The sequence below is a fragment of the Limanda limanda genome, chromosome 18 (genome assembly GCF_963576545.1).
Source record: "Limanda limanda chromosome 18, fLimLim1.1, whole genome shotgun sequence".
Classification (NCBI taxonomy): domain Eukaryota; kingdom Metazoa; phylum Chordata; class Actinopteri; order Pleuronectiformes; family Pleuronectidae; genus Limanda; species Limanda limanda.
The window spans coordinates 8,388,920-8,414,871 of NC_083653.1; the positions used below are offsets into that span (position 1 = coordinate 8,388,920).

General features: G+C 46.0%; 1 protein-coding gene across 1 annotated transcript in view; it reads left to right on the plus strand.

The window, feature by feature from the left end:
* Positions 1-2,923: 2,923 nt before the first annotated feature.
* The window catches only part of foxo3b (forkhead box O3b), a 43,133-nt gene continuing 20,104 nt past the window's right edge, over positions 2,924-25,952 (plus strand). Inside the window, exons 1-2 of the mRNA XM_061091143.1 lie at positions 2,924-3,157; positions 3,395-4,105. Of these exons, the coding sequence (XP_060947126.1) occupies positions 3,545-4,105 (561 nt within the window). The 5' untranslated portion in view covers positions 2,924-3,157; positions 3,395-3,544. The remainder of the gene's footprint in view (positions 3,158-3,394; positions 4,106-25,952) is intronic.

Sequence of the window (25,952 nt, forward strand, 5' to 3'; positions counted from 1 at the left end):
CCCCAGGTCCATCCAACCAGGACTCTTAATTAAAGAAGAATCAATCAGGGCATGTGCCAAGGTCCCTAATCCAATCAGAGCATTACGCTGTTTGGGTGGGGGAGATCAGATGCACACCGATTACACAGATGGCTGCCACACTTTGTGATTGTCTTAACTGGATGAATATTGCTGGTTTAGAGGAGCGGTCATGGTCTCCATCCTTTGTGGACCACAGAACAAAGATTACAAACCCTGTGTCTCTTTCTCATCTCATAAGCAGAAACAGTGTCTTGACACTTTGATGCTTTCATGTGACATTAAGGTGACTTTAGATAAAACGTAAAATGCTCTAAAATACCTGTAGTATGCGTTAAATGTCCTGTTTTTCTTTGTAAACATAAGCATGAATAGAATTGAGTTAAACAGCCGCCAATACAAGTCTTTTGGAAACTTGAACGGATTCCAGACATTGTGCTAATACAGTTTTTAAGTCACTGGATGTGCTGCACTAACCTTATGTTACATGGCTCCAACCTGGAGGACGTTGCATGTGTGTGTGTGGGGGTGTGGGTGTGTTTTGCTTGCTTGTGCACTTCTGTGCCCTTGTGCAGCACTATCAGGGCCTTCACACGGGGCATGTGAGGTGAAGCTGGCTCATTTTAGCTTCATGTAGAATTGGCCCAATGCCAGAGATACAGCAGCTTCGTATTTGAAGTTCATGTGTGACACACTGGTTCCACAGGACTCATCAAATATTACAGTTGGCACGTGTATGTCTAATCCTTATAAGCAGGTTCAATTCTGCACTTACAGTCAGTGTTGTGGTCTATAAAAATAACTATGAACAAATTAGTTTGAGGAACTTAATGGTGTTTAATGGATAATTCTGCTGACGCACTCAATAAACCAAAAGAGATGAAGTATTGAAAAGACAAAAAGCAAATATCATGTACTCACTGCAGGAGCCGAATCACGGAGGAATATATTCTGATTTATTTTCAGAGCTACATGGCTTTGACTTGAGAAGATTTTTTTATAAGCTGCTTCTCTGCACACACACACACACACACACACACACACACACACACACACACACACACACACACACATGCATACACATGCACACTCTCTCTCCCTGCACATCCAGTGGACAGACAACTCTGTAGTTCTCTGCAGGAGCCAAACTGCTGCATCAGGTATTCTCTTTGATGTGAAGGAAACAAAACAATCGCACAATGTGAGTGTGTCTAGACTGACTGTATCTACTGTAATCCTGTGCAGTGCAGCCTGCACCCTGATGCTGCAAGTGTGTGTGTGTGTGTGTGTGTGTTTTTAGAAATTAACAAACTGCAGTTGAATTGATGCACTCACCTTCATATACTGTAACAGTGACATATTGTGATTAGTCAAAACACCCATTAAAAAACAAATTGCACTGACACATGACAAATCCACGCAGCAATATTAAAGGTGTATCTTTGTTATGGTCAGCTGTGAACGCGCATTCCTGCACAGAACCGACGAGCAAGCGCACCTTGCACTGCACACGGTCCTGTGAGACAAAGAAGACGTGGTGGACGAGGCTGTTTTGATCCAGCGGAGGTGGAGGAGGAAGAGGAGGAAGAGGAGGATGATGAGGAGGAGGAGGTGCATCATTCACAGGATGAAGAACCATACAGGATCCTTTTCTCTGGCCAATAAACGGAATGACGTCAGCCTCAACTCCTAGAGAGGGGGCGTGGTCTAGGCGGCGTGACACGCGTGATTGACAGCCTGATTAAAGGGACCATCAACCTTCACACAGGAAGCAACAAGAGGATCATGGGAATATTAATGAAACCTGAAATCACCGTGAAGGCTGTGTGTGGTGTTATGTTTCACGTGCTTTTATTGTGAAAAACCACGGACATTAGTCACATGTGTAGCCTGTCAAAATAAATGAATTGGAACTGAATCACTTGTGATACTGTGAAACATAGTCATAAAATCCTTGTGATCATATGAATACTGGTCAGGATGTTTCATAATATTGAATAAAATAAAAATTACTTAAAAAAAATAAGAAAATGTCAGTACAAGACTGAAGTGAACTAATATATTAGTGATTTTTCACCACTATAGGTCTTTGCATAGGCCTATGGACTAATCCCAACACTTATAACATACATTTTTTATAGATGATTAATTGAATTAAATGTTCAATTGCTGCTTAAATGTTAGTATTTACTAGTTCTTTGTGGTATTTTATTAAATATTTTTGAATTGCACAATGCCTGGTGAAAAGATAATGCTTTTTGAATGTCAGCTTTGAAACGCACATTGAAAACAGCAGAGGTTGAGCCAAAGTGCTTTAAAATCATGGCAAAGAACAGTAACGATAAAGATAAGATTAGGAATAAAAGAAATAAGAAAACACAGAAAAAGTCATAAAGGATCAAAATAGTTTAAAAGAATAGAAGACAGAAATAGTAAATGACACGGAAGACAAGTCAGCAAAATAGACAAATGCAGTAAAAGCCATGGGAGATGAGTTAAAAAGATAAAGTGTAATATGTAATTATGATAAATAATGAAAGACATAAACTGAATAATAAAACAGTTCGATGTGATTTATCTGTGAGTCGCAGTCCTAAACTGGCTTTTTACACTTGTAGCACACCTGTGGACCCAAGTGTTATTGTACTTGACACCAGATTTACCACTATATCTACCACATAATTAAATGATCTTAAACACCAATGAGGGACTCCACATTATAAAGCGTCTCTTCTTGTGTCCATCAGCAACATGTCAGGACGTGTCCCTGCAGCCGAGCTGGCTTTGCAGTGTCTCTTTAAAAGGCGAAACCATGCACAGGATCCAGGGGGGGGGGCGGGCCTTGGTGGTGGACGTGCGTGCATGTGTGTGTGTGCACGTGTGAATGTGCCTGCATGTGTGTGTGTCCGTGTGCGTGCAGAGCAAATGGAGATACAGTAGTAACCCAGAGTGAGGTGGCAATCCTCCTCCACACTGACTTGAGGAGTGAGAAGAAGAGGAGAGTGAAGAAGATGGCAACGCGGAGGGACTCTGGACAAACCGGGATCTAGTTTCTTTTCTCTGGCGTGTTTTTTATTTTTTAAATATTTTTCTCTGGTGGATATTTCACTTGGATCCACGGAGCGAGTGATCGTGCAAGGTATTGCATTTAAAGAGTTGAGATGGGATGTGTGTGATGAGGCTGGAGCACTTTCTCCTCCTCTGATCTGCAGCAGGAGGATTCTGGATCTCATAGATCTGTTTTATTACAAGAGACATTTCTATTTACTGCAGCTCTTGAACGTGTCAGTCTCCCGCTGTGGTTTATTCTATGTGCTGGGTTTTGTTTGAACTCTGTCTCGGTTGTATTTTATATTCTCTTCGTGTTTTCCCACAGAAAATAACAAAGTTGCGCTTTGTGGAATAGCAACAAAGGACGGGAGGGCGCATGCATGGGACGCGACTTTGACAGCTCCTGGTTTCTTCACTTGTAACTTGGAAGCACACAAACAAAGCGCGGCCACGACCGAGACTTGATCCGGAGAACATGGCCGAGGCGCAGCTAGCCGAGCCAGTGCCGGACCTGGACGTGGCCATCGACCCGGACTTCGAGCCCCAGAAGCGGCCCCGGTCCTGCACCTGGCCGCTGCCACGACCGGACTCGAGCCTGGAGAAGCCGGAGAGCATCGAGGCGGACATCATCCCCGAGGAGGAGGACATCATCCCCGAGGAGGAGGACGACGAGGAGGACGGTGCCACCCCGACGCGCTGCGGGGGGCCGGCGGAGGACCGGGGCAGCAGCAGCCCAGTGGCCGCGGACGGATCGCTCTCCTCGCCCGGCCAGGAGAGCTCAGGCTCCCCGCTGTCCACGCACTCCCCGTCGGCCACCTCCGGAGCGCAGACCCCCAACAGCCTGCTGCAGACCCCGAGGAAGGCTTCGTCCCGCCGCAACGCCTGGGGGAACCTGTCCTACGCAGACCTGATCACCAAAGCCATCGAGACCGCGCCGGACAAAAGACTGACACTGTCCCAGATCTACGACTGGATGGTGAGATCCATCCCGTACTTCAAGGACAAAGGCGACAGCAACAGCTCTGCAGGATGGAAGGTAAGACTCCCTCACTCCTTCCCCCCCCCCCCAGCCCAGCCAGTCCCCCTCCCTCCTCCATCACAACAAAAACAAAAAGCATGTGGCTTGTGTACCCAGTGACGCACGCACCCAAGCGCTGATATTATTATGGGTCATTATTTGGGTGTCATCTGGGAGTCATCGGTGCTTTTCATTATCATTCGAATGCAAATTACAGTGCAGGTGGAGAAAACGAGACTAAAATCACATCGCAGGATATTTAAGCTCAATAGATGCATGAGGTTTGGTGACACGTGATACACAGACCTGCAGAGGTTTGATAGTAATTCGTCTGACTGCATTTGCATCAGATTCATGTCTTTGTATCTCGGTTCTTTTTTCCGGAGGAGTTATGTGTGCATGTTATTCCCTCGGAGGCCTCGGTCACATGTTTGGAATTAGAGCAAACAGAAACGTTGCAACCGGTTTGTCTGGAAACACACACTGGCTCATTTGGAGTGACGCAACCCCTCTTGTTTAAGACGCTCAGAGAGAATGAGACAATTACATAAGGCAGTTTACTGAAGAGCAGCAAATCCTCTAATGGGACAAGGAGCTGAATGTAAACAACACAATTGGACCCACGAAGCCAGGAGGAGAATGTGAGTCCTGAGGAGACCTCTCCTGCACGTGTAGCCTCCATGTGATCTGGCTCTTTGTTGGTGTGAAGATCTGCTTTTTATATACAGAAGCTGGATTTCCGCCGGGCCACTGTAGCCACAGAGGTATTGCCCTGTTTGCCATTTGTTATGTAAACCTTGGCAGGGACGCCTCAGTCTCTGGGGTCAGGTAGGCAACTGCCAAGGTTGCTGATCCTGCCTCGGGGGATGACATAACCACCATGTTGCTGCTGCTGAGTTTGGTTGAGCCGTTGAGGGCAAAGCTTCTTCTTCATGGTCGCCCCGAAAAGACACATGGAGCCCGTGAAAAAGAGAGAGAGTGAAGGGAGTCAGGGGGAGACTCGGCAGAAGGTCAGAGACCAGAGATTAACACCCAGGGCCGGCCCCATGGGGTGTGGAGCATATAGGCCATATTTTGTCAGGGCTTCTCAGGTTTGGCTATGTGATATGGTCCAGTGGAGAGCAAAGAGGGGGGGGAGTTGTATGTGTAGCCCCCACCAAGTCCAGGCCAAGTTCATCGTTACCATGCAGGGCTGTAAGTCCTGGAATTTCGGGCATGAGGGCCAGGCTGCCGGTGGTTTAGTGTTACGCACGCTCTGTCAATAAATGTCGGCTGCAGCTCACAGCCTGTGCCCTTTCTTGTCTGTTTCTCGTAAGGCACTCTTTTCATCACAGACTCAAGTTGTGTCTCAACAACACAAAGTTTAGACGCGCTCCTCTTTCGGATGATCCATCTCCACGGCACCAGACTGACGGACAGGTTCCTCTGTATTTGAGGCCTGAACATGTCCCAAGCTGCACTTTTTTAGCAAAAAACAGCCAATGGAACCAAAGCCGGCCTGCAGAGCCAGGTGTTCAGACGTCTACCTCCATACGAGGAGGTTGTCAGGGTCCCTCTGCTCTCCATTTCACTCTCAGAGACTCTTGGGTTTCACCTCCACACAGGGCCGGGTTTGAACACCTACAGTTTCATGCAGCCATGCAGGGCACCTTTGTTGAGGAGATTTGCTGAACAAATCCCAGTAATCCCACTGGGTTTCTCTCCCAGGTTCCCACTTACGTCACTCTGCTTCCTATCGCTCTCAGTTAACCATTAGCCCCAGTAAAGGTAGGTTGGAGACAGCCAAGAACACCACCAGGAAATCTTTCAACAATCTGAAATCTGAATATGCTTTTAATAGAAACATGGTGTTCACACAACAAAGACCTCAGTGTCCAGAGAGCCATCTCTGATTCAAACCCGATTGTGATGAGGAACCTCAACTTTTTTTGAATTTAATGAAATATACCTGTTAAACCAAGTGTCGGGTATCTAAGATTAATGATCTATATTTGGATCCTCATTCAAATATTCAAAAATTGCCAATTTAAGAATTTTTGTTGGGTTGTTAAATGAGAAAAAGGGGAAAAAGCTTTTATTTCTGTAGTGAAACTCAGATGATGTGTGAGTTTCAGGGTCTTCAACACTGGGTGCCATTTCACCTGAAAAAGAAAATAATACACTGCACAATTAAAATCATATTTTGTATAATAACAATTGGTCTCAAAAGAGCAGAGGTATTTCACAAATCAAATCAAATCTGAAAGTGATTCTTGTCAAATCAGTTACCTGAACTGAACTGAGTCAGGATATGGAACCGCGTATGACCTCAGCTGAACACTCTCATAGAAATAGCCTGATTGCATAAGGCTGCATTTGAAACCGTGGTCTTTTATAGAGCCGATACATTTTGAACTGAGTCAGAATCCCTCTTGGTGTGAGTGCGTGCGAGTTTGACGGACCGGGTGTCAGACCAGTTCACCTTTTTTATGGCAGATCACACAAGCACGTGTGAAGAGTTTTCCAGCACAAGTTCTGGCTTGAAGTTCTGGTTGCGAAGTTGCTGAAATGTGTGCTAAGAGAAGCTCTGGTATGGCGGGGGAGTGATGGGCTGCATCTCATAATAGCCCCCCTGTAAACATGCCTGTAACTCTCAGCGTGTAACTCTCTTTTCATCTGTGTGTGTTTTTGCATAATGAAGAGATGAGGTGTGTGTGTGCGTGTGTGTATTCGTGTATTCCTAGCTGCACTGAACTTTGTGCTCTAGTGTTACTTAACCTCGGTGTAACAGGCTCCCTGTTCCCAGCAGCTGTCCATCATGGGCCAAGACTTGGTTATGTCTCGGTGACATACACACTCGCACACGCACACACACACGCACGGTACATACAGTTCCCTCCAGCTCAGATAAGCTTGGCCGTGTTTGTTTTTTAAACCTGCCATACATTCCCACACTGACAGACATGTACAGACACATACGGTGCTTTTGCCCGATCATGTTCAGGCTTATCACCGGCGTCTATGCTGCAGGTAATAAGTCATACGTGGGGCTAAAATTAGACTTATATCACTAGATTACATTATCTCTAAGAACCTCGGCAGTGTTTATCGTCAACTTGAGATTATTGCTTTACACTTGCATCAGTCTTAATGTCTTCTAATAATTGATGGGTAGTTCCAGGTATACGATGTTCCACCAAAACCACAAATCAGTGAGTCACGATCCCGAGACTGAAACACACCTTTTTCTCAACAGAGGCCAAAACAAACAAAGGTTCATGACTGACACACACACACACACACACACACACACACACACACACACACACACACACACACACACACACACACACACACACACACCAACACACACACACACCACCACCATACAGTCCGCGTATTCCCCTATCTGACTTTGAGAAAAACAATCCCCCCCATAAGCCCACCAGCCATGTTGATTACCATTTTAATGGCCTCAGAAGCTGAATGTGTCAATTCTGCTGGACTGTAATTATTTATTATTCCTATCGGAGCGGGACGTGGTGGACAAAAGAGAGAGGGTCGACAAAAGACCCTCACAACATTAGTCTTTTCATCGGCTGTCCATCACTGCAGAGTGAAATGAGCTTCATGTGGGCGATAAGATTCCAGCGCCAGCCATGAATATTATCACAGGACTATTGGCTAGCGGCTGGAATTTAAACTTGTGAGCACCATCGGAGCTCCGAGAGATCACTGGCTAGTAAAGAGATTCTTATAATGCGTGTGCGTGTGCGTGTGCGTGTGCGTGTGTGTGTGTGTGTGTGTGTGTTGTGTGCGTGTGTGTGCAGGTACTCAATCAGGAGGCCTCTCAGATGGAGCTGGCAGCGTGCCAAAGAGCTGAAGCAAAAAAGGCAATAAAAAGGGGAGTGGAGGGGGTCAGAGGAGATCGGAGGGGGGTGCGTTAAGACAGCAGGAGGAGGAGGGAGGGGGAGTGGAGGGAGTAAATTAACAGGCTTTGCTCTAAATTGGTGTATTACAACTGCCCTCTGGCTGTGATTCCCAGTGGAGGGGTGGGAGGGTAGAGGGGCGACGGGTTATGGGAACCCACCAGCTCCCGGCACACCTCCAAGTGGAGTGGAGCGCTCTACCTCAACGTGGAGGAGAACCCCCTGGCTCTGTTCTAGTTCCATTTCCAATCAATGGACATGTTTTTTTTTCTTTAAAAGCCTTTAGGAGCTGCGATTTTATATCTGAAATTAGCCTACATTGCCAAAACTATACAGACATGGTAATATCACACCCATATGTGCATTTTAAGTATCTTATTCCAAAACCTTGTGCTTCAATGGACTGCTTGCAGCCTTCATTCTTCCCGGAAGACCTTTTTCAAGCTTTTGGAACCTAACCCCTAGCCCTGATGTGGTGTGATAACATCTGGCTCATAGTCAGCATCCCACTTCATCCCATAGGTGTCAGAATCAGAATCAGAATTCTTTTAATTGCCAAGATTATTTGCACATACAGGAAGTTGCCTTGGTGTGGTTGGTGGACATAAATAACAAACAGACATTAAACAACAATATATAAAACAATATAAAACTAAACAATATATACAGTGAGAGAGTTATGGGCATGTACAGTGCTAAGGTGCAGAGATTTTCTGGAATAGGCGGTGACCGTTAATATTCATTAACAAGGAAAACAGCTGTGTGTGTGTGTTGTTGTGTGTAAAAGTAACTCTGGTGACTTGTCAACTGAGGTTAAACTAAGAGGTGGAGGTTCTGTGCCCAGTCAGGTTCTGTGCACATTGTCAAGTAGGAATGGTAGAGGCCTTTGTCCAAGTTGTTTCGGGAACATGCTATTATCTCAAATATCACTGCGTGCTGTAGCTAAGTTTATTTACTTAAAGATATAGCTCCAGTCGTTACCCATGCGGACATTTTGGTCATGAGGACCATATCGCGAGGTCCGTAGCAGACTGTCGGATACAGAAACGTTGAATTCAAATTTAATAACATCCCATATCTCACTAGTTTTTTCTGTGTAAAATCAACACAGTGGAGTTTAAGTTGTTTCCATGGGAAGATTTAGTTAGTTAAGTAGCTTCCTCTCACAGTGTCCATCTGTCTGTGAAAGTAGACACACCATTCATCACAGTTCCTGTCAAAGTTAGTCCAGTAACGTACAGAAAAACATCCTGTGCGTATTCGTGTGTAAAATGTGAGCAGTCAAAGTAAAGAAAAGCAGATTGTTGTTGGTCTCTGGTTTTCCCGTCATGTTCCACATCCCCACCAGCCCCTCCGTGTCCTACTCCGCACGATCTGTTCTCCTCACAGACTCCTCTCAATTATTCAATGCGCTCGCGATGAATTCAGATCACTGTATTAATTTTTAAGAGCCTGTTCTCGGCTAAAGGCTCACCCTCTTTCACAGTTTCTGTCTCTCTTTCATCACTCCCAACTCTTTTCACTCCACTCTCATGCCATCCCTCATTATTCTCCAGCCCGCTCCCTCATTTGTCTCGATGTAAAACACAAGCAAAAAAAAACAACAAGCCGTCTCCCTGTTGCTCGCTGCTCCTCCTTTTGAAGCACGACTCTTGAAATCGGTTGTCGGCTCTAATGAATGGAGGTGAATCTTGAGCCTGGGCTCTCGTTACACTCCGTACGCCTTTGACTCCTTCTGCTCTTTTCTGCTCATCAATGAAACACTGCAGCAGTTTTTTTTGGAGACACTAGAGTTTACCTGAACAAAATATTCCAAAAAATACAATGTTCCTGCTATTTTCATCTCTAATAAAAATGAATTTTCAACTAATATTCCACTTTACATGCAGCCATGCATACTGTGATTAACATAATCAGTCCCTATGACGCAGGAATAAAGGCAACTCCCTTTCTGACTATATTATATTAATATATTTATCATCACCGGTGGCGAACGTAGACTCACTGCTTAATTTCTTAAAATGTAGATGTAATATTTGTGCAAATTCCAACAACCTGTTGATATCCAAGACTTTCATAAAATCTTTAAAAGGGTGTATTTCTTATCAATCTATCAATATTGTCTAATTTGGAATAATAGTGGAATATTTCTATGAATGTGAAGATTATGAGTGTTATTGTTGCTGTGAAAATTCAGATCGTAAATCTAATTCATATTCTAAAAACCCTGGTGTGACCCAGCTGCACTGAGTGCAAATCTCTGTTCTCTACATGATGATGAAAGCTGTAGGTGACCAGGTCACATGGATTGATGTGGGTTTTTTTAATGTCTGTTTTTCTGTTTTAAACAGACACAGGCCCAGAGAGAAACAGAAAACAGATGCCTGTACATGCCCAGTGCTTGATAACATCTAAAATACAAACACTTGTGTCCCACACGCTGATTACATGCCAGAGATGTGGGCTTGATTAAGGGGCCTTGGTTCTCTGCCAGGAAACCGTGGATTTCTCCCCCTTTAGATTGGGGTGAGGTGCTGCTCCAGGTTAATGAATTTAAGTATCTGAGGGAAGGACATTGATAGGTGCGGCATCAGCTGTAATATGTTCATTATAATGGTGAAGAGGGAGCTGCTTTTGCTTTACAAGTTAATTGGTTACTACCCTCACCTTTGGTCAAAATGTGTTTCCTCCGTGGGGTGTCAGGCTCGGATCGAGGAGCTTGGAGTGGCACCTTCACGTGGGAAGGAGCCAGCCGAGGTGGTTAGTGGATCTAATTAAGACGCCTCCTGGGCACCTTCCTTTGGAGGTTTTGTGGGCTTGTCCAACTGGGAGGAAACCCCAGGATAGACCAAGAACTCACCGGGGGGATTTTATATCTTCAATGACACCTCAGCATTCCCCTGGAGGAGCTGGGAAATTTTGCCGGACAGAGGTTTGTTTGCAACCGAACCCCAGATAACTGGAGAAAAATGGAGGGATGGTTGTAAGGCAGGGTTTTAACTTCTAGTCTTTTGCCTTTATGTGAATCACTCACCCAGCTGCTGGTGGCAGCTTCATATCAAGTCTGGTATCAATCTCATCATTTAACTCCCAGCAGGAAGACATCAGAACAACCTGTTCCTTAAAAGTCCTATCCTCTGCTTGTGTGTTTTAAGGCTGCAGTAGGGAGTCATCGTATCTTCTGTATTAGTCACTGTTATTCAGTTCAAATTGTGGAAGTAAGCAAAAAATCTCTCTGGCAGAATTTCACATTTTGTAATGTTCGGTTTATCAGCACTGGTGGTTCTGCTGAGGCTGTAATTTTTACACAGCCTGCATCCCAACAAATCTTAAGTGGAAATTTCCCAGATGATTCCTTTAAACTCTTACTGAGGTGGAAGAACTGTCATTTTTCACTGTCTTTCCAGAACCCGTTCAATCGCCAACATCTCTGCTATCAAAACACTCTCACGCTGCAAAACAGTTGCTCAGCAGTTTATACAACATCAGATTACCCTGATCTCCTCCGACTGCTGGTGCTGGAAACCAGTGTTTCAGCCAGATAAACTGCAGCAAAGCTGGAGTCGCCAGATCGGGAGCGGGTGCAATAGGTAGAAATGCAGCAAAATGAGAGATATTCCCTAAAAACACAAAAATCAAAAAGGGGATATAGTGGAGGTTGAAATCTCTTGACATCCAGGACATGAACATGACATACATCTGCAGTATGGGGATGTTTAAGGTTTTACCCTGACCTTTGACCTCTGTGGAGAAAGGTGAAGAGGAATCAAAAGTTGTAGTTTGGAAGAGTGACTATTAAAAAAGCAGTGTCTGGTGGCTGGCTGCAGTATAGGTAATAAGTACGGCCTCCTCCATAGTAGAACAGAGTGGGACCAAACTAAAAAGTCAAATACATATTTCTTAGAGATGGTGTCTGACATTTGAGGTAGTTTTTCTTATCAGGCTGATATATATATATATATATATATCCGTGCTCATTTTCCAGTAAGCTTGATTTTAATTAGTTGGTTAATGCTATAAAATGGGGTGAAACATGATGATTGACAGCTGAGACTATAGAGTAAAGTTAAAAAAGACTTTCCCGACTTCTGTGCCCTCAACTACTCCGGGTGTGCGTTTTGTGTGTGTGTGTGTGTATGTATGCATAAACACGTGCATACTTGTGTGGACATGACGAGGGAGGGGTTGTGACCTGTTTGTCTCCATAGCAACTTATAACTTGTCAAGCAGGTGGGGGCAAGACTCGCAGTTTGGGTGACAGCTGATAACAGAGTGAGCCACTGAACGTATCTCCCCTCCCCCCCTGTCCTTCCACAACACACACACACACACACAGACACACACACACACACACACACACACACAGACACACATACACATGCAGATGTAGTCAGACTGCACATACCTCCCATTCTGGCCTTGCTTCTCAGTTTCTCAGATAACCACATTGCTGAAAGTGGGCCCCTTGCCTCTCTTCCTCCTCCTACACACACACACACACACACGCACACACACATTCATACACATTCATCCACATATCATTTACACACCCTCTGTGTTTGACAAGCCTTGTTTTTTCACATGTGATTAGTTGTTCATGTATTGTTTGAGATACAAGTTATTTATGAGCAGTATTTTGGGTGATATAGAGGCGGGTATATGAGGATAGAGTACCTCCCCCTTTCATCTGTTACCCATCACATCTCAACGCGGCCAACAGTCATCTGCCCGTGGCTGATTTGAAGTTATCATCACCGACTGTGGCTCGCCAACTCGCGACTCGTGGCTTTTAAACTTTAATTTGTTTTCCTCTGAGCCTGTCTCTTTCAATTACACCACTCCACCTATCTGGCATCGCTGCGTCTGCACAGGCCGGGCTGCGCTACTTTTTCCCGATTAACATTTAATTGACTACGATAAAGCTTTCTGTGTCACAGAAGGCAGAGGGAATACTGGGGGTGGTGTGTGTGTGTGTGTGTGTGTGTGTTACTTTCACTCTGTTAAAACCAAGATTATCTGCTTTCCCTGCCCTTTTCACCCCCACACCCCCCATCTCTCACCCTGGATCCACTCCTACCCCTCCCTCCTTCTCAGTCAGGGTTAATCCAGATTGATGACAGCAGATTATGTTAGATTAAGTGTTTTGGAGGCCATAGCTGCTGCTAAATTGACATTACTCACCTGCGTGCGTGCGTGTCTGTGTGTGTGTGAGTCACAGATTTAGATACTTGTCATTGGTGATGATGATGTCAGTGTGGTGTGATATGATTGTTTCAGTGACTGGTTTTCTCAGACCAATAGTAAAACCAAGACACATTCAGTCTACAGTTATATAACACAAAGAATGCAGCAGAGTTCATACTTCCACCAAGGCCTAACCGTCCCCTTATGAAACCACATTTTAATTCACTATCCAGATTTCTATTTGGATCTGCACTAAGTGTCATACACTTATAAATATCAGTCCCCCAAACATGCCTGATTTTTTCAGTAAGATACATGAATTGTTTTATTAGAAATCAACGAAAATCTCACAAAATTCCGGGATCCGCCCCCCTTGATCCAAGCCGATATTTCCCGGGTTCTTCCCTGACCCGTACCGCATCCTTCCCCCAAGTTTCTTGAAAATCAATTAGCTCGTTTTTACGTAATCATGCTAACAAACAAACGCTGACGAACAAACTTCACCTCCTTGCAGAGGGAACATTCACATATTTCGAAAGAGGTTCCGACAAATATTTGGCTTTGAAAAAATGACTTTGAATCACTTTTTTTTGGAATATTTACCTACTATAATTCATTCAAGTGTTAGAAACGCTTCTATGAAGTCAATGTAGATTTGAACTTGATTCCCATGGTGTAGTCTGTTGTGGATAAGAAATCAAAGTGTTTTTGCGTAGCCACAGGCTCAGCGTTACAAATGGAAGCTCTCCACCTCTAAGGAGACGCCACTCCCAGATTTGATAAGCATTTGAGTGAAGCAGCCGGCCTGCCAACCACCTGTTCAACACACAGAGGTTTTGTGCACTCGGGATTCTCTGGACTCTGTGAAAAGCTGTAGGTAAGAGTCACACATGCACAGCGCGTCGGTTTCTGCTTCGAATTACACAGCTCGAGATGTGTTGTTGCATACATGCTCGGCTCCTCTATGCATCATTAGAACAAGGGAATGATGTTTTCTGTTCTTTCCGGGCATCTGACGATAGTTCCCATAATCTCCCTGCAGTGATTTTTGGCACAAAAGGCAGTCTCCAGTGTGTGTCTGTGTGTGTGTGTGTGTGTGTGTGTGTGTGTGTGTGTAGAACCTTTCAAGGCCTCCTCAGATGTGTGCATGTAGCTGGAGCTCCATTGTTAGTTAGCCACAAGGTCTCACACACACAAGCCTCTTCGGGCTAATCCCACTCTTCATGAAGTCACAGCTATGCCCCTCGACTGTGTAAGTGTGTGCGTGTGTGTGTGCGTGTGTGTGTGCGTGTGTGGAGGCAGGGTACTGTGGGATGAAGGCAAACCATTGTTGGGCCAGCTTTAGCCACCGAACACTGAAAAAGACAGACGAGGCCAATGGCAGGAGCTGAAGTTACATCAAAGTGTGTGTGTGTGTGTGTGTGTGTGTGTATGCTCAGTTCTCTTTATGTGTGCATCTAAACACGATGAAAGGTTTTACACAAACGCAAAAGATAAAAAAATCCCTTTTGTTTGTCTCGTATAATTTACACTTTAAACGTGTGTGGTAAAAAAGATCAGTTTCTCCGGCTGCTCACAACACAGTCGAACTCAGAAACGAGCAGTGCAAACACGCAGAGGATAGAATCTCAATTAGGCCTTTTTTCTTTGTCAAGTCACTCTTTAAAAGCTGGAATCCATGTGTTCTGGAGAACTCTCCGTTGAAAACCGGATCCATGATCTGTCTTTTGTTAACGGAGATCGTTTTCAAATGAAAATGCATTCGTATGGATGTAGCCTTAAACAGGAAATGTATTTAAATGAAAAGATATGAGATTAACATATTAAATCCCTCAGATGTTTGGATTCCCCATACCAGTATTCCAGCCTGTGACCTTCTGATTACAAAGCAGAAACCAGAAACAAGTTGGCACTCAGGATCTTATCACCACCATAAACATATGGGAGGGCAATAAATGACCCTGTATTCTAAAATAGGCCTAGTCCTAACCCAGATTAGAAGGTCACTGTGGATCTAGGGAGCTGCTCCTTCCTCCTTCAGTTCCCCCCCTCCTCTCGTCTTATCTGTTATCGTTTATGGGACCTAGGTAAACTCTGGTGTTTGCACACCTGGGTTTTATAAGGGAGAGTGGGGGGTGATTAGGCTCTGCAGATATGCCTGCAGAGCACAGCAGCAGATACGGGTCGATCTAATAAGCATGTCCCCATGAGTCTGCTGACGGAGCACAAACTGACTCCACTCGCACCTACAAACGTTTTTTTTTGCTAGTTTGTCATGTTCCATGTCCAGTAACCATATTATTTACATAGCAAATGCACTGGCGCTCCTTCACTTTGAACATTGGCAAAACAGCTTGTCCTCTGCAGGGAAAAGGTCTCTCTTACGAATTGTCATACACTAGTAAAAGTGGATTTGGACACGCCATGAATCAATGTGTTCTTTAGCCCATGCACCTGGATTGTTACAATACAATCTTACATTTCAGTCGTGATGTTGGTGATGCTAAGGGACTTTGGACGAACATTATTATGAAAAGACTCGAGGGCTTTAGAGCTGACAGAAGAATCCTCCCAATGAATCCATGTCTTTTAAGGCTGAGCTCAAGACTGTCGAGTTGGTGAAATCCGACTCCGGGCTTGTGGGCAGGGGCACGTCTACCTCAAGCTGACAAAGGGAAAGTTCAGGACTTGACTTCTGGCCCTGTAACCAAAAGAGAGAGAGAGCTTTCTGCGCAACCTCTCACCCGCAAACCTACAGCTTGTGTCTGACTTTGAGCAGCTGATAAAATGAGAGCGGTGGACCTCCTCCACCTTTTCCCACATATATAATGCTCCGCTGAAATTCAACAGCAGGGTGTTGCATTTGATGGTCAGCTCTAAAACATCGATGGTACATTGAGGATATGAGGCCAAGGTTACCGGGTCATATCCTCGGACCAACTTGGTGTATATACGAAAGGGGAATTTGGACTCAGCAGGGTTAATCTTTTTGGATAAGGAACCACTGTGCAGCTCTGAAATACACAAGAATCCTTATTTGTCTTGATTGTCTGTGAGAAATGTCCGATTGAACGTCCTTTACTCCACCAGCTCCCTATAGTACAAAGTCTGTGTAATGCCCCGTTGAGCCCATGTATGAATACAACAGGTCATTGTCTGGAGCGAGTGAGAGAGTGGTTGCGTTGAAAACATTTCTGTCATGCGACTGGTGCAAACCCGGACGATGAAGAATCATTTACAACACTAGAGAATGTCTAACCGGAGAGATAACCAGAGTGAAGAGCTTCTGCCGGTGAAACAGTCAGACTGGCTCAAGGAACCACAAGAGACTTGGTTGTTTGTTATGTAAACAAAACATTTTCCATTTCTCAGAAATAGCATGCGGAAGACTTTCCACGCTGACCAAGGGAAGCTGGATGTGCGTTCCCTAGCTAAGAACATGCAGAGGAGAATGCTCGATGAATAATGCGACCACTCGTCGTTGTAGCAGATCTCGCTTTCTTTCTGTCTTTGGTCTCCTGTCTTTCGCCGTCCCTCACCACGTGCCATGCTTTTATTTATTTGATGAGGGTAGTTGGGCAGAGAGAATGCCCCATAATGTGTGTGTGTGTGTGTGCATGTCTGGGTCTGTGCAGTTCATTGCTTATGGGGGCATGAAATCGCTCCAAAGCCCAAAGGCACATTGGGCACCGCTCGACCCAGACACAGCGCCCTCCTCTCTGTCTTACATACACAAGTGGATTTGCGTTCTCTACGCACAAACACACACGCACGCCCATTCCTTCAGCCCTTCCTTCACCTTCACCCTGTGTGTGGCGGTGCCCGTGAGCACTGTGATTCCTCTCTTGCTCGTAGCTCATCCCTCTGTTCCCACGGCGACCTTCATCCCGACCAGCGAGCCATCTGTCCATCAATCATTGAGTCCCTGGGTGCTGCTGAGGAGAGTAACTGATACCCGCAGTCACTGACCTCAAGACCTCTGGAGGACTCTCAAAATGGCTCCTCAGCAAGGACAGAATGCCAAATACACACGTAAACACACGCGCACGTTCGGGGGAATCACGCGTGCGCCAGAGCACACGCCTAACACACATGTACACTCGTAAATTTGCAGGAATACACCCAAGGAAGCAGCGCACAGCCAGGGAGACATTCTCTAGTGCACATTTCTTATTTCCATGCTCCGCTCCAGGCATTTGAATGTGAAGGGGCCCTGATATAGTGAAGGCTTTGTGCTCACTGTGAATATATAGGCACGTGTGTGTGTGTGTAGTACTGTATGCAGAGGGGGCTGGGCCACTAATACAAGGGAAAGCCCTGGCCTCAGCTGTTGTTGAACATATTCCCTCCAGAGAGATCCTCACTTTCCCTGCACACACACCCTCTACTTTCTGGAGGAGGCCTGCAGGTCAGCGTGACATGTGAAGACTTAAAGCCGGAGAGAGCAAGAGTTGAGAGGTGGAAAGTGGGCCTCTCACCTTCTGCGTCTCTCCTCCTCCTCAGTTTCCCTCCTTTTTATTTTCTTCCTGTCATTCCCTCAACATGTTGGTGTGTGTGGGGGAAGGGTCGGTACAGTCTTGGAGCTCATGTGATCCGGAGAGTCAAGCGAGCAGACAGAATTCGCCGTCCCACCCTGTTACGCTGTTACCATCTGCGTAAGAGACCCACTATAGGCGAGGATAATTAAAGGGGGGGGGAGTAATCCACCCTGCCGTGCTAAAATGTGGTTTCACAAAAACAAATGTTGATATATAAGACTTTACATCTCTGGGAGCTTTTTTTTTTTTTTTTAGGTGTGGATCGGATGACGCTTTTGGGAGGCAGAAAAAAATCAAAGCATCAGCTCCTTGTAATCTTGAGTTATGTGTTTAAACAGTAACATAGAAGGAAAAGTGAAGATAGAAGACACTGTAGCAGCCAGAACACATGTTGCACTTTCAGGAGAGGTCACCTCTTCTGAACTTTCCTTTGCTCAGTCACAAAGAGACAGATTTTGACCGACTTCAGACAAACTCTTTCCTCTCATTGTCAAAAAGCATTATGGGAAATGTAGGAAATAACATTTACTCGCACAGGTAGATAAGTAGATATGACAGGTCGAGCACAAGTGGGAACAAAGCATAAGGGAATTCACAGAGCCTTGAAATTTACAAGTCACATCTTATATCGCTGACAGTCACATATTCTTAACACCTAGAAATTAATATGACACTTGTTATCATATCATTTGAGGGAATCTTAAACCTTTATGACAAATATTGGAGAGAAATGACAGGAAATAAGGGAGAAGAAGTATTAAAGACTTGTTTGGACTTAAACTGTCTTAACCCCTTAGCTGCAGGAGTCCTGCTTCTCAATGGAGTCCACACTCAACTTAATACTCACAGAACGTTATTTTTCCAAATTTGATTCTTCGCGTCTTCATGCTTGAAATGTAGTTTATACGAAATGTGACATTTGAAGGCAAATGTGTTTAAAACCAAACTTTCCAATTGGGATAACCATGCTCAGGAGAGACGGACATAATTGAGTTGACATTTGCAATAACAAAGACGCTGATGATGATGTCAACTTGGAAGGACAATGAGATTTACAGTATTTTGTCAATAAGAGCTGATGCTGGAGTTTATGTACGTTATCTCCGCACCAGAATTCATTGTGCCAGCCCTTCTAGTTCTGGTTATTGGAAGTTTGTGGGGACGAGAGGATTTCATGCACGGTTCAACAATCCAACAAGTTAAAGGTGTGAAACATACCTCCTGTAAAACACTTCCAAACTCTACCTGTGGGTGTTCACGTGTGGCCCCATCACTTGCCTGAGAACTCTGCGATGGTGTAACGTTCAGACTGGAGGGTCTCGTCGGCCCCTCCACCCTCCTGACTGTCACAGCACAGCGTAATTATCCCGGACCCCTCACTCGGGAGAGAGCTTAGGGGGTTGAGTGCTGTCTATGTTTTTTTTGTTTCGAGTAGCCGGGTCAATAGTGGTCAGGAATACATTTTCATATGAGCACTTGAGTGAATGTGTGCAATATTCATGAAGACCCATCACCCCTGAAAGGCTCAGCTGACGTCTGAAAAGAGGGCGGCGGCGGTGGTGGTGGTGGTGGGGGGGTTGGAGGTGGAGGCGGCGAGGGGCATGTACGGACCACCACTGTGACTGAGACAGACCTGCGCCGGACCCTCCGGGAATAGATTGTTGATTATCGCCATGCAGTGACATCACTGTGTGGTTGAAAAGCTTTTAGTGTGATTAATGTACAGTGTGTGTCTGCATGTGTGTGTGTGTGTGTGCATGAGGATGTGCGAACCAGATACAGATCTGGTGTGGAAGACATGTTGTTGCATGCAAACGTACAGGCGGTGTAACGTAGCGTGTGCTTTTAAATGTGTTTGTCTCTGCACCCCCGTTGATTCAAATCCCATCTTGTCCCAGGGCACTATATCTTTATGTCTTCTCTCTTTACTTCCCATAATCCATCATTTCCAAAGTGTTGGCTCAGTTGTGGGAGCTGTATAAGCCTCCGTCTCTTTAAATATAGGTTAGTGTGCCTTGCGCTGCCGCACCGCTCCTCCCCCCCCGCCCCCTTGTTTATCCTTCTGTTTGCTTTTCTAGGCTTTTTTTATATTGTCTTGCCTTCGAAACACTGTTTTTCTCCTTCCTTCCTTCCTTTTTTTCGACGTAGCAAAAAAAAACCCGCTGGTTCTGTGTCGTGCGGATCCTTGGAAACTGAACAGAATAAGAGCAGAAATACAATATCTATGTTGCATGTAAATATAAATGCTAAGTGTTGCTCTTTCGCAGCTTTTGCTGAGCTGGCTGCAGTTTGAACTTTCCGTTTCGCCTCTTGCCAGGGATGCCCTCATCCTCTGTGTGCTGGCATCACGCAGTCCAAGGTGTGTGTGGGTGTTTGTTGTGGGTAGTTTGGTGGGTGTGTGTGTGTTTATGCGGGTGAAAGTTGTCTCAGTATCTGTGTCGTCAGGCTGTGTTTAAACGAGCTCAGGGTTTCTCCTGTCAGCGCCGTCTACACTGAAGCTTGTACACGTTTATTGATTTATTGTTTTTTGTCCGGCACAAAGTTCACACACGTGCGTTTTTTCTCCTCCTTACTTTTAGGAGAAAAACAGCCCGAAGATAAGATAGAAAAATCAAACACAGCTTTCTCTCTTTATGATGGGATTATGAGGTTTAGCAGCTACAAGATATAAGAGGCCAAGAGGTAAAAACTATGAATCCCCTTTGTCACTGGTCATCTGTCTTTTGTCTGCAATGGGAATGGATACAATCGGCATTTGCTCATAGATCAAATTACATAAATTGTATTGGCTTCGGGCCGTGATCATCAGCGATAGAAACATGACACCCAGGTGAGCGCACCATATTCTTCTTCCTTAACTTGGCCCTCTAGACACCGATGCTTCACCTTTCCCGGTGCAACGTTACGACATGCTGGGAACTTTTGTTTTTTTTTATATCGTTGGAACAGTGCAACAGCTTTCATTTTTGTTTTCGTATTGTGCAAAATTGGCAACACATCGAGGCGAGAGAGCTTCTCAGTTTCCAGTGCGATTTCGTGGCATCAACATCATCAACTATGACTCACCATGAAAGAAAACAGAAAGGCAAATTCCTCTACTGTCAATCTAAAATTAGTCAGTCATCTTTTTTTTTATTGTTTGTAGCATTTACCTGTGAAAGAGATATTACAAAACGGGTTTTTACTTAATTAAAAGGTTTACAGCTTTTATAAGAGTCGGAGAAAGAAGTTAACAAGTTAACTAAACACTTAAAAATCATCAAGACCTCGAGTGGTGTCGTGTTGTGGAAACTGCAGCAGTAAAAGCGATGCCACTTCTGATATTGTTGTGTGTCTCCTGTTGTTGTTGTTGAGGGACCACATCTTTGTGGAGAGGTTACATGTCAGAACAGGCTAGCCTGGGCTTTGAGCTGTGGAAGCAGCAGGGACGAATGTGGGGCACTAATCCCCTCTTAGCATTAGCCAGTATTAGCCTTCATTTGCCTGCAGGTGTAGCAGCGTAAGACACTGGAGGCCGAGAGCAAACCAGGAAGCAACAGCCGCTTATTTGTGTCTGTCTGAGCCTCATTGTGCTTCCACGCGTCGCCCTCACCCCCTTCTGTCTCTTCCTTTTCTCTCTGTGACTCTCCTCTGTTAGGCTCTCTCTCTCTCTCTCTCTCTCTCTCTCTCTCTCTCTCTCATTCTCTCCCCCTGACCCTGTATGATCACTGAAAACTGTATGGAGACAGTGCAAGAGCTCGTCGGAGACAGGCCCGCGCCATTGGCTGGCTGGCTCTCCACCCCCCACTCGCGATTGGCCGCGGGCCTCAGCGTAGGATTCAATCAGCTGGGTGGAAGTGTATGTAGGTCAGTGTGTAGCGATGTGAGCCTTCTTCTCTCTGCTCCCCTCTTCCTCCTTCTCCTCCTCCTCCACGTAGGTTTGGCAAACCGGCTGTTGTGTTAATTGGCCTCGTTCCAACTTTCAAAACCCAGAGACACTCGAGGCGAGAGCGGAGAGAGAGAGAGAGAGGGGGGGGGGAATAAAGCAGGGGAGGTTAAAAGAGGAAGGGATGTTGAGGAGGCGAGGGGGAGGAGAAGGAAGCGGGCAGAGGAGAGTGGAGGTGGGGGAAGGGAACGATTCACCATGTAGTGCCCTGTTGCACTCGACAGTGCAATAGTACAGTGTGTTAGTCAGTCGCACACTATCCAAACAGACAGCTGCTGGCAAATATAGCGGAGCAGGGTATTTATTTTCTCACGATTCGGAGCGAGGGTTAGAGAAGGACAGAGGGACAGTTTCATACCGGGGCTGGTGGAGGGAGACAGATCGGTATGGGTTGGCTTGATATTCCCCGGTTTCACGCCATGTGTGTGTTAGGTTTCCCAAGATGCTGCTCGCAGGACGTCGTGACGGAGGCTTGTTTGGTTATCTAATCTGCCGGGGTTCGACTCGGTGGACACAGTAAACCCATTGATAGGCGACTGCAAACCTGCCTCAGCCGCCCCAGGCTTCTTATTCCAGCTTCTCGAGCGAGCACGCCGCCCGAGGAGTCTGCTCAGCACCAGTGAATAATTCACGCTAACCCAAATTCTTCTATACGCCTAAGTGCGCCCCCCCCGACACACACATGCGCTGAAGAGCCCCACGTATGCTCCTTAGGCGTTGCCCATAGTAGCCTAACCCAGACGAGCAGAATAAAGTCTTGTACACTTCACTACTCCCTCTGCACCCGTGTCTGTCTGCATACCTCCCGTTAAAAGCACCCGGCAGCAGGTTGTGTTCTCCCCAGCCCTCCCTCCCTCTCCTCGCCTGTCTGTCTCCCTGTCGACACGTCTCGCCCCCTAAACACCCACCTGCATTGGCTTTTATTAGGAACCCATCATTTTGTACAGTAGCACTCAGTAGCATGTAAGATGTCGCCCAGCCCACATCAGGAAAAAAAACGACATTCCCGCCTGTCTGGTCTCTCCATTTCCTTTTTTTTTAATCGTGTGTCTCTCTCTTGTCTCTGTCCTCCTCTCACTCTGCCCTAGCTTTGAACTTGTTATGCTGGATGTAGGCTACTTGCCCCCACCCAGCCACAATCTTCCACACACACACATACACACACGCACACACGCACACGCACACAATCTCTGGGCGACTTTAGCCTGACTTTACCCTCTTACTCAGCCAGCCACTGACCCACTTAGCGTGGAATAGCGCACCAGACAGACAACAGGCTTTTCACTCCAGGGCACTCTGGGAAAACTAAGCTAAAAACAACAAAAGATGCATATGCACACACACTCAAGTACACCCACACTCACACACACACACACATACACACACAAACACACACTCACATGAACTGTGGACAAGCTTACTCAGAGTCTGTTAATGCAGACGATGGAACGCACCGTTTGCTTTGGTGCCATCCAGTATAGTTCCTGCACTGGTGGATCAAGTGAGGTCACCGATGGACACGTGTAATCTTACCGGGAAATGTTGATGACAGTCACATCTGTAGCGGTGTCCCAGTTCAGGGGCCAGAAGAGACCGTCTGGTCTAGGATCCCATGATCTGCGTCACCAGCTTGTCCCGCCCCTGCTATCACCTAGCAACAGAGCTGTAGTTGGACACTATGAGAAAGTTTTAGAATACCCCTTGGTTCTTTTGGCATGTGTATCGTTAGAGGTTTGGCTGAGATGAGGCGTGATACTTAAACACTGGACGTCTTGCCGGCCACATTACCTCTATGAAAAAATGTGTACTTGCACATCAAGGAACAATGAATCCTGGGAAAGGTTGTACTGGGAAGGATCATTCGAAGGATGCATTTGTCTGTGGCCTTCAAAATGGGACAGTCTAGTTGCACCACTATGATGCAATCGGTCTCAGCAGCAGCCCCAAAGGAGTCAGCCCCTGAATTGACACACAGCTTATTTAACCATATTTGTGTTGACCTCCATTGAACCTTCCCTTGTTGGTATGTGCTATGTGTGTGAGGAATAGTTCAACGTTTTGGGCAAATACTCAAATTCACCTCCTACATGTTATAGGTTGATCCAACTTTCATATCAGTCCGTTCAGTGTGATTCATGCGATCAGCTAGCTCGACTGAAAGCATTGTGAAACAGCAAGCATGGTCCTGTGTTATGCGCCTCAATGAGAAATTAGAGGGAAGATTTAAAGTGATCTGGTGCCGATGTGGCAGACGGCAAGAAAACACATTCATCCAATGATAGAAACTTGGTTTTTTAATGTTACAACATAAGGGCACAGCTCGAGCCAGTTCAGCTCTTTCTTCCTCTTCGATCTCGTGATCAAGTGGCAAGCGTCAGACCGACCGACGAACGTAGCACCACAACTTCCCTCTCCGTCTGGTTATTTTCGTCCGTGTGACTGCACGTGCCGCGCCACAGTGACCGGGGGTGCGGCCAGCATGTGAGTTCAGAGTGGCAAAAGTCACAAGTTGTAATTTTGGCCTGACCTTGCACATTGGACACCCTCCTTTTTTGTTCTTGCACAGGCTGCATGTTCTGTGCTTCACTCAGTCCTGATTAGTTTCCAAACCTGTCGTCGCCTTCTTGTTTTTCCTTTTTCTTCCGTGTCCCTTCGCTGTTTGAATGTATGTGCAGTTGTTGTGTGACAGGCATTCACGAGCGAGTCTTTCATTACCTCGTGCAGTTGTGTGTGTGTGTGTGGATCAAAGTGCTGTCAGCCAGCTTTGAAGCGAGGTTTTCAGTAGAACCCCCATGAAAGAATCACACACTCTGTGGTCAGTGTGATGTGAGCATGTTTTTCTTGTTTTTTTTCATTAGCATGTGGAAGTCTACCATTAGAAAGAGGCCGGCTCGTCTGAAAAGCCCATCAGCGCTCTCTCTCTCTCCCTCCTTCTGTCTTCCTGCCTTTTCTTCCTCCCTGTTTTCCCCCTCCGATCGCACACAAGCTCCAAAGAATGACCGGACACACCCCCTTTTTCAAAAGCGGCGAGCCCTCACCTCACAATGTGCATGTGTGTGTGTGTGAAAGTAAGCGTCGGAGCATTGGAGAGCTCCCAGTTTCTGCCCACTCCACGGATAAAAGAAATTAGAGGAGGAGAAAAAACAAAAAGTGATGTGGTAAGATGAGAGTTGAAGGTGAGGGGGGGGTTTTAGATTGAGTGATTATGATTGCTGTTAACCGAGAGAGCGAGACAGCGAGAGAGGGAGAGAGAGAGAGAGAGAGAGAGCTCACAGAGAGAAAGAGAGAGCCAAGTCTTGGCCTCCTGCCAGCCGGTGCCACCACACAGCTTTTGTTGCGGAGAGTTGACTTAGAAAGGACCTTTCAGAGCGGGTAGAGAAAAGAGTGGGAGATGACAGAAGAAATACAGAAAACTGACAATGAGGGAATGTCGGAGCGCGAGGAAAAAGGGACAGAATGGGAGGATAACCAGTCACAAAAGAGGGGGGCTGTAAGAGAGAGAGGACAGACGTATAATGAGACGGGAGGAAAAGTGAGGAACGGGAGGAGGCTTTTCCAACCAGACGATAGAGACTCATTCATGGGGCCGTACAGTAGATTAAAGAGATCGGGGATCAGCTACTACCCTCTCGTCCGTCTCCATCCCATGACCCCTGAACCCTCCCATGGAAAAGGAAACTTCACATCTGTAGTCGAGCGTGCTCTGCCGTTTATTCCCCCCCCCCCCCAGGTGAGGTCAGGGGAAGTGCACTAATGTCACCGTGTCACTAATGCAGCACAGACGAGCCGATTACCTGCTTTTAAGAGACCAGCGTTTCCTGTCACACATGCACGCACCTCTGTTTTAAAATAATGAACCGTTACCACTATTTTAAACTGAGCAGTGGCTGAATAGAGTAAACTGAGCTTGTGGTGGTCACACATGCATAAATACACACACTGTACACACTGTACACACAGACACAGAAAACATAGGGGGTAGCTGTGCGGTTGCCAGTGGTCTATTTATAACGGGGCAATATAAATACAGAGTACTGAGTCTGGGGGGGGGGGAGCGCTCGGCTGGCGGGAGGGCGAGGTGACGCTGTGGGGAGGGGACACTCTGCGATTCATTAGGGGCCACTGTTCACTTGACTGTGTGTGTGTGTGTGTGTGTGTTTGTGTGTATCCTCGGGTGTGTACGACATGCAAGTGGGTGTAAGGAAATACCAGGCTGACCTGAACATTAGTGAGTGTGTTGTGTGTGTGTGCGTGTGCGCATTGTCATGTATGAAGCAGAGCACTAAGCTGTGAGCGCCTGAGAGAGCCGG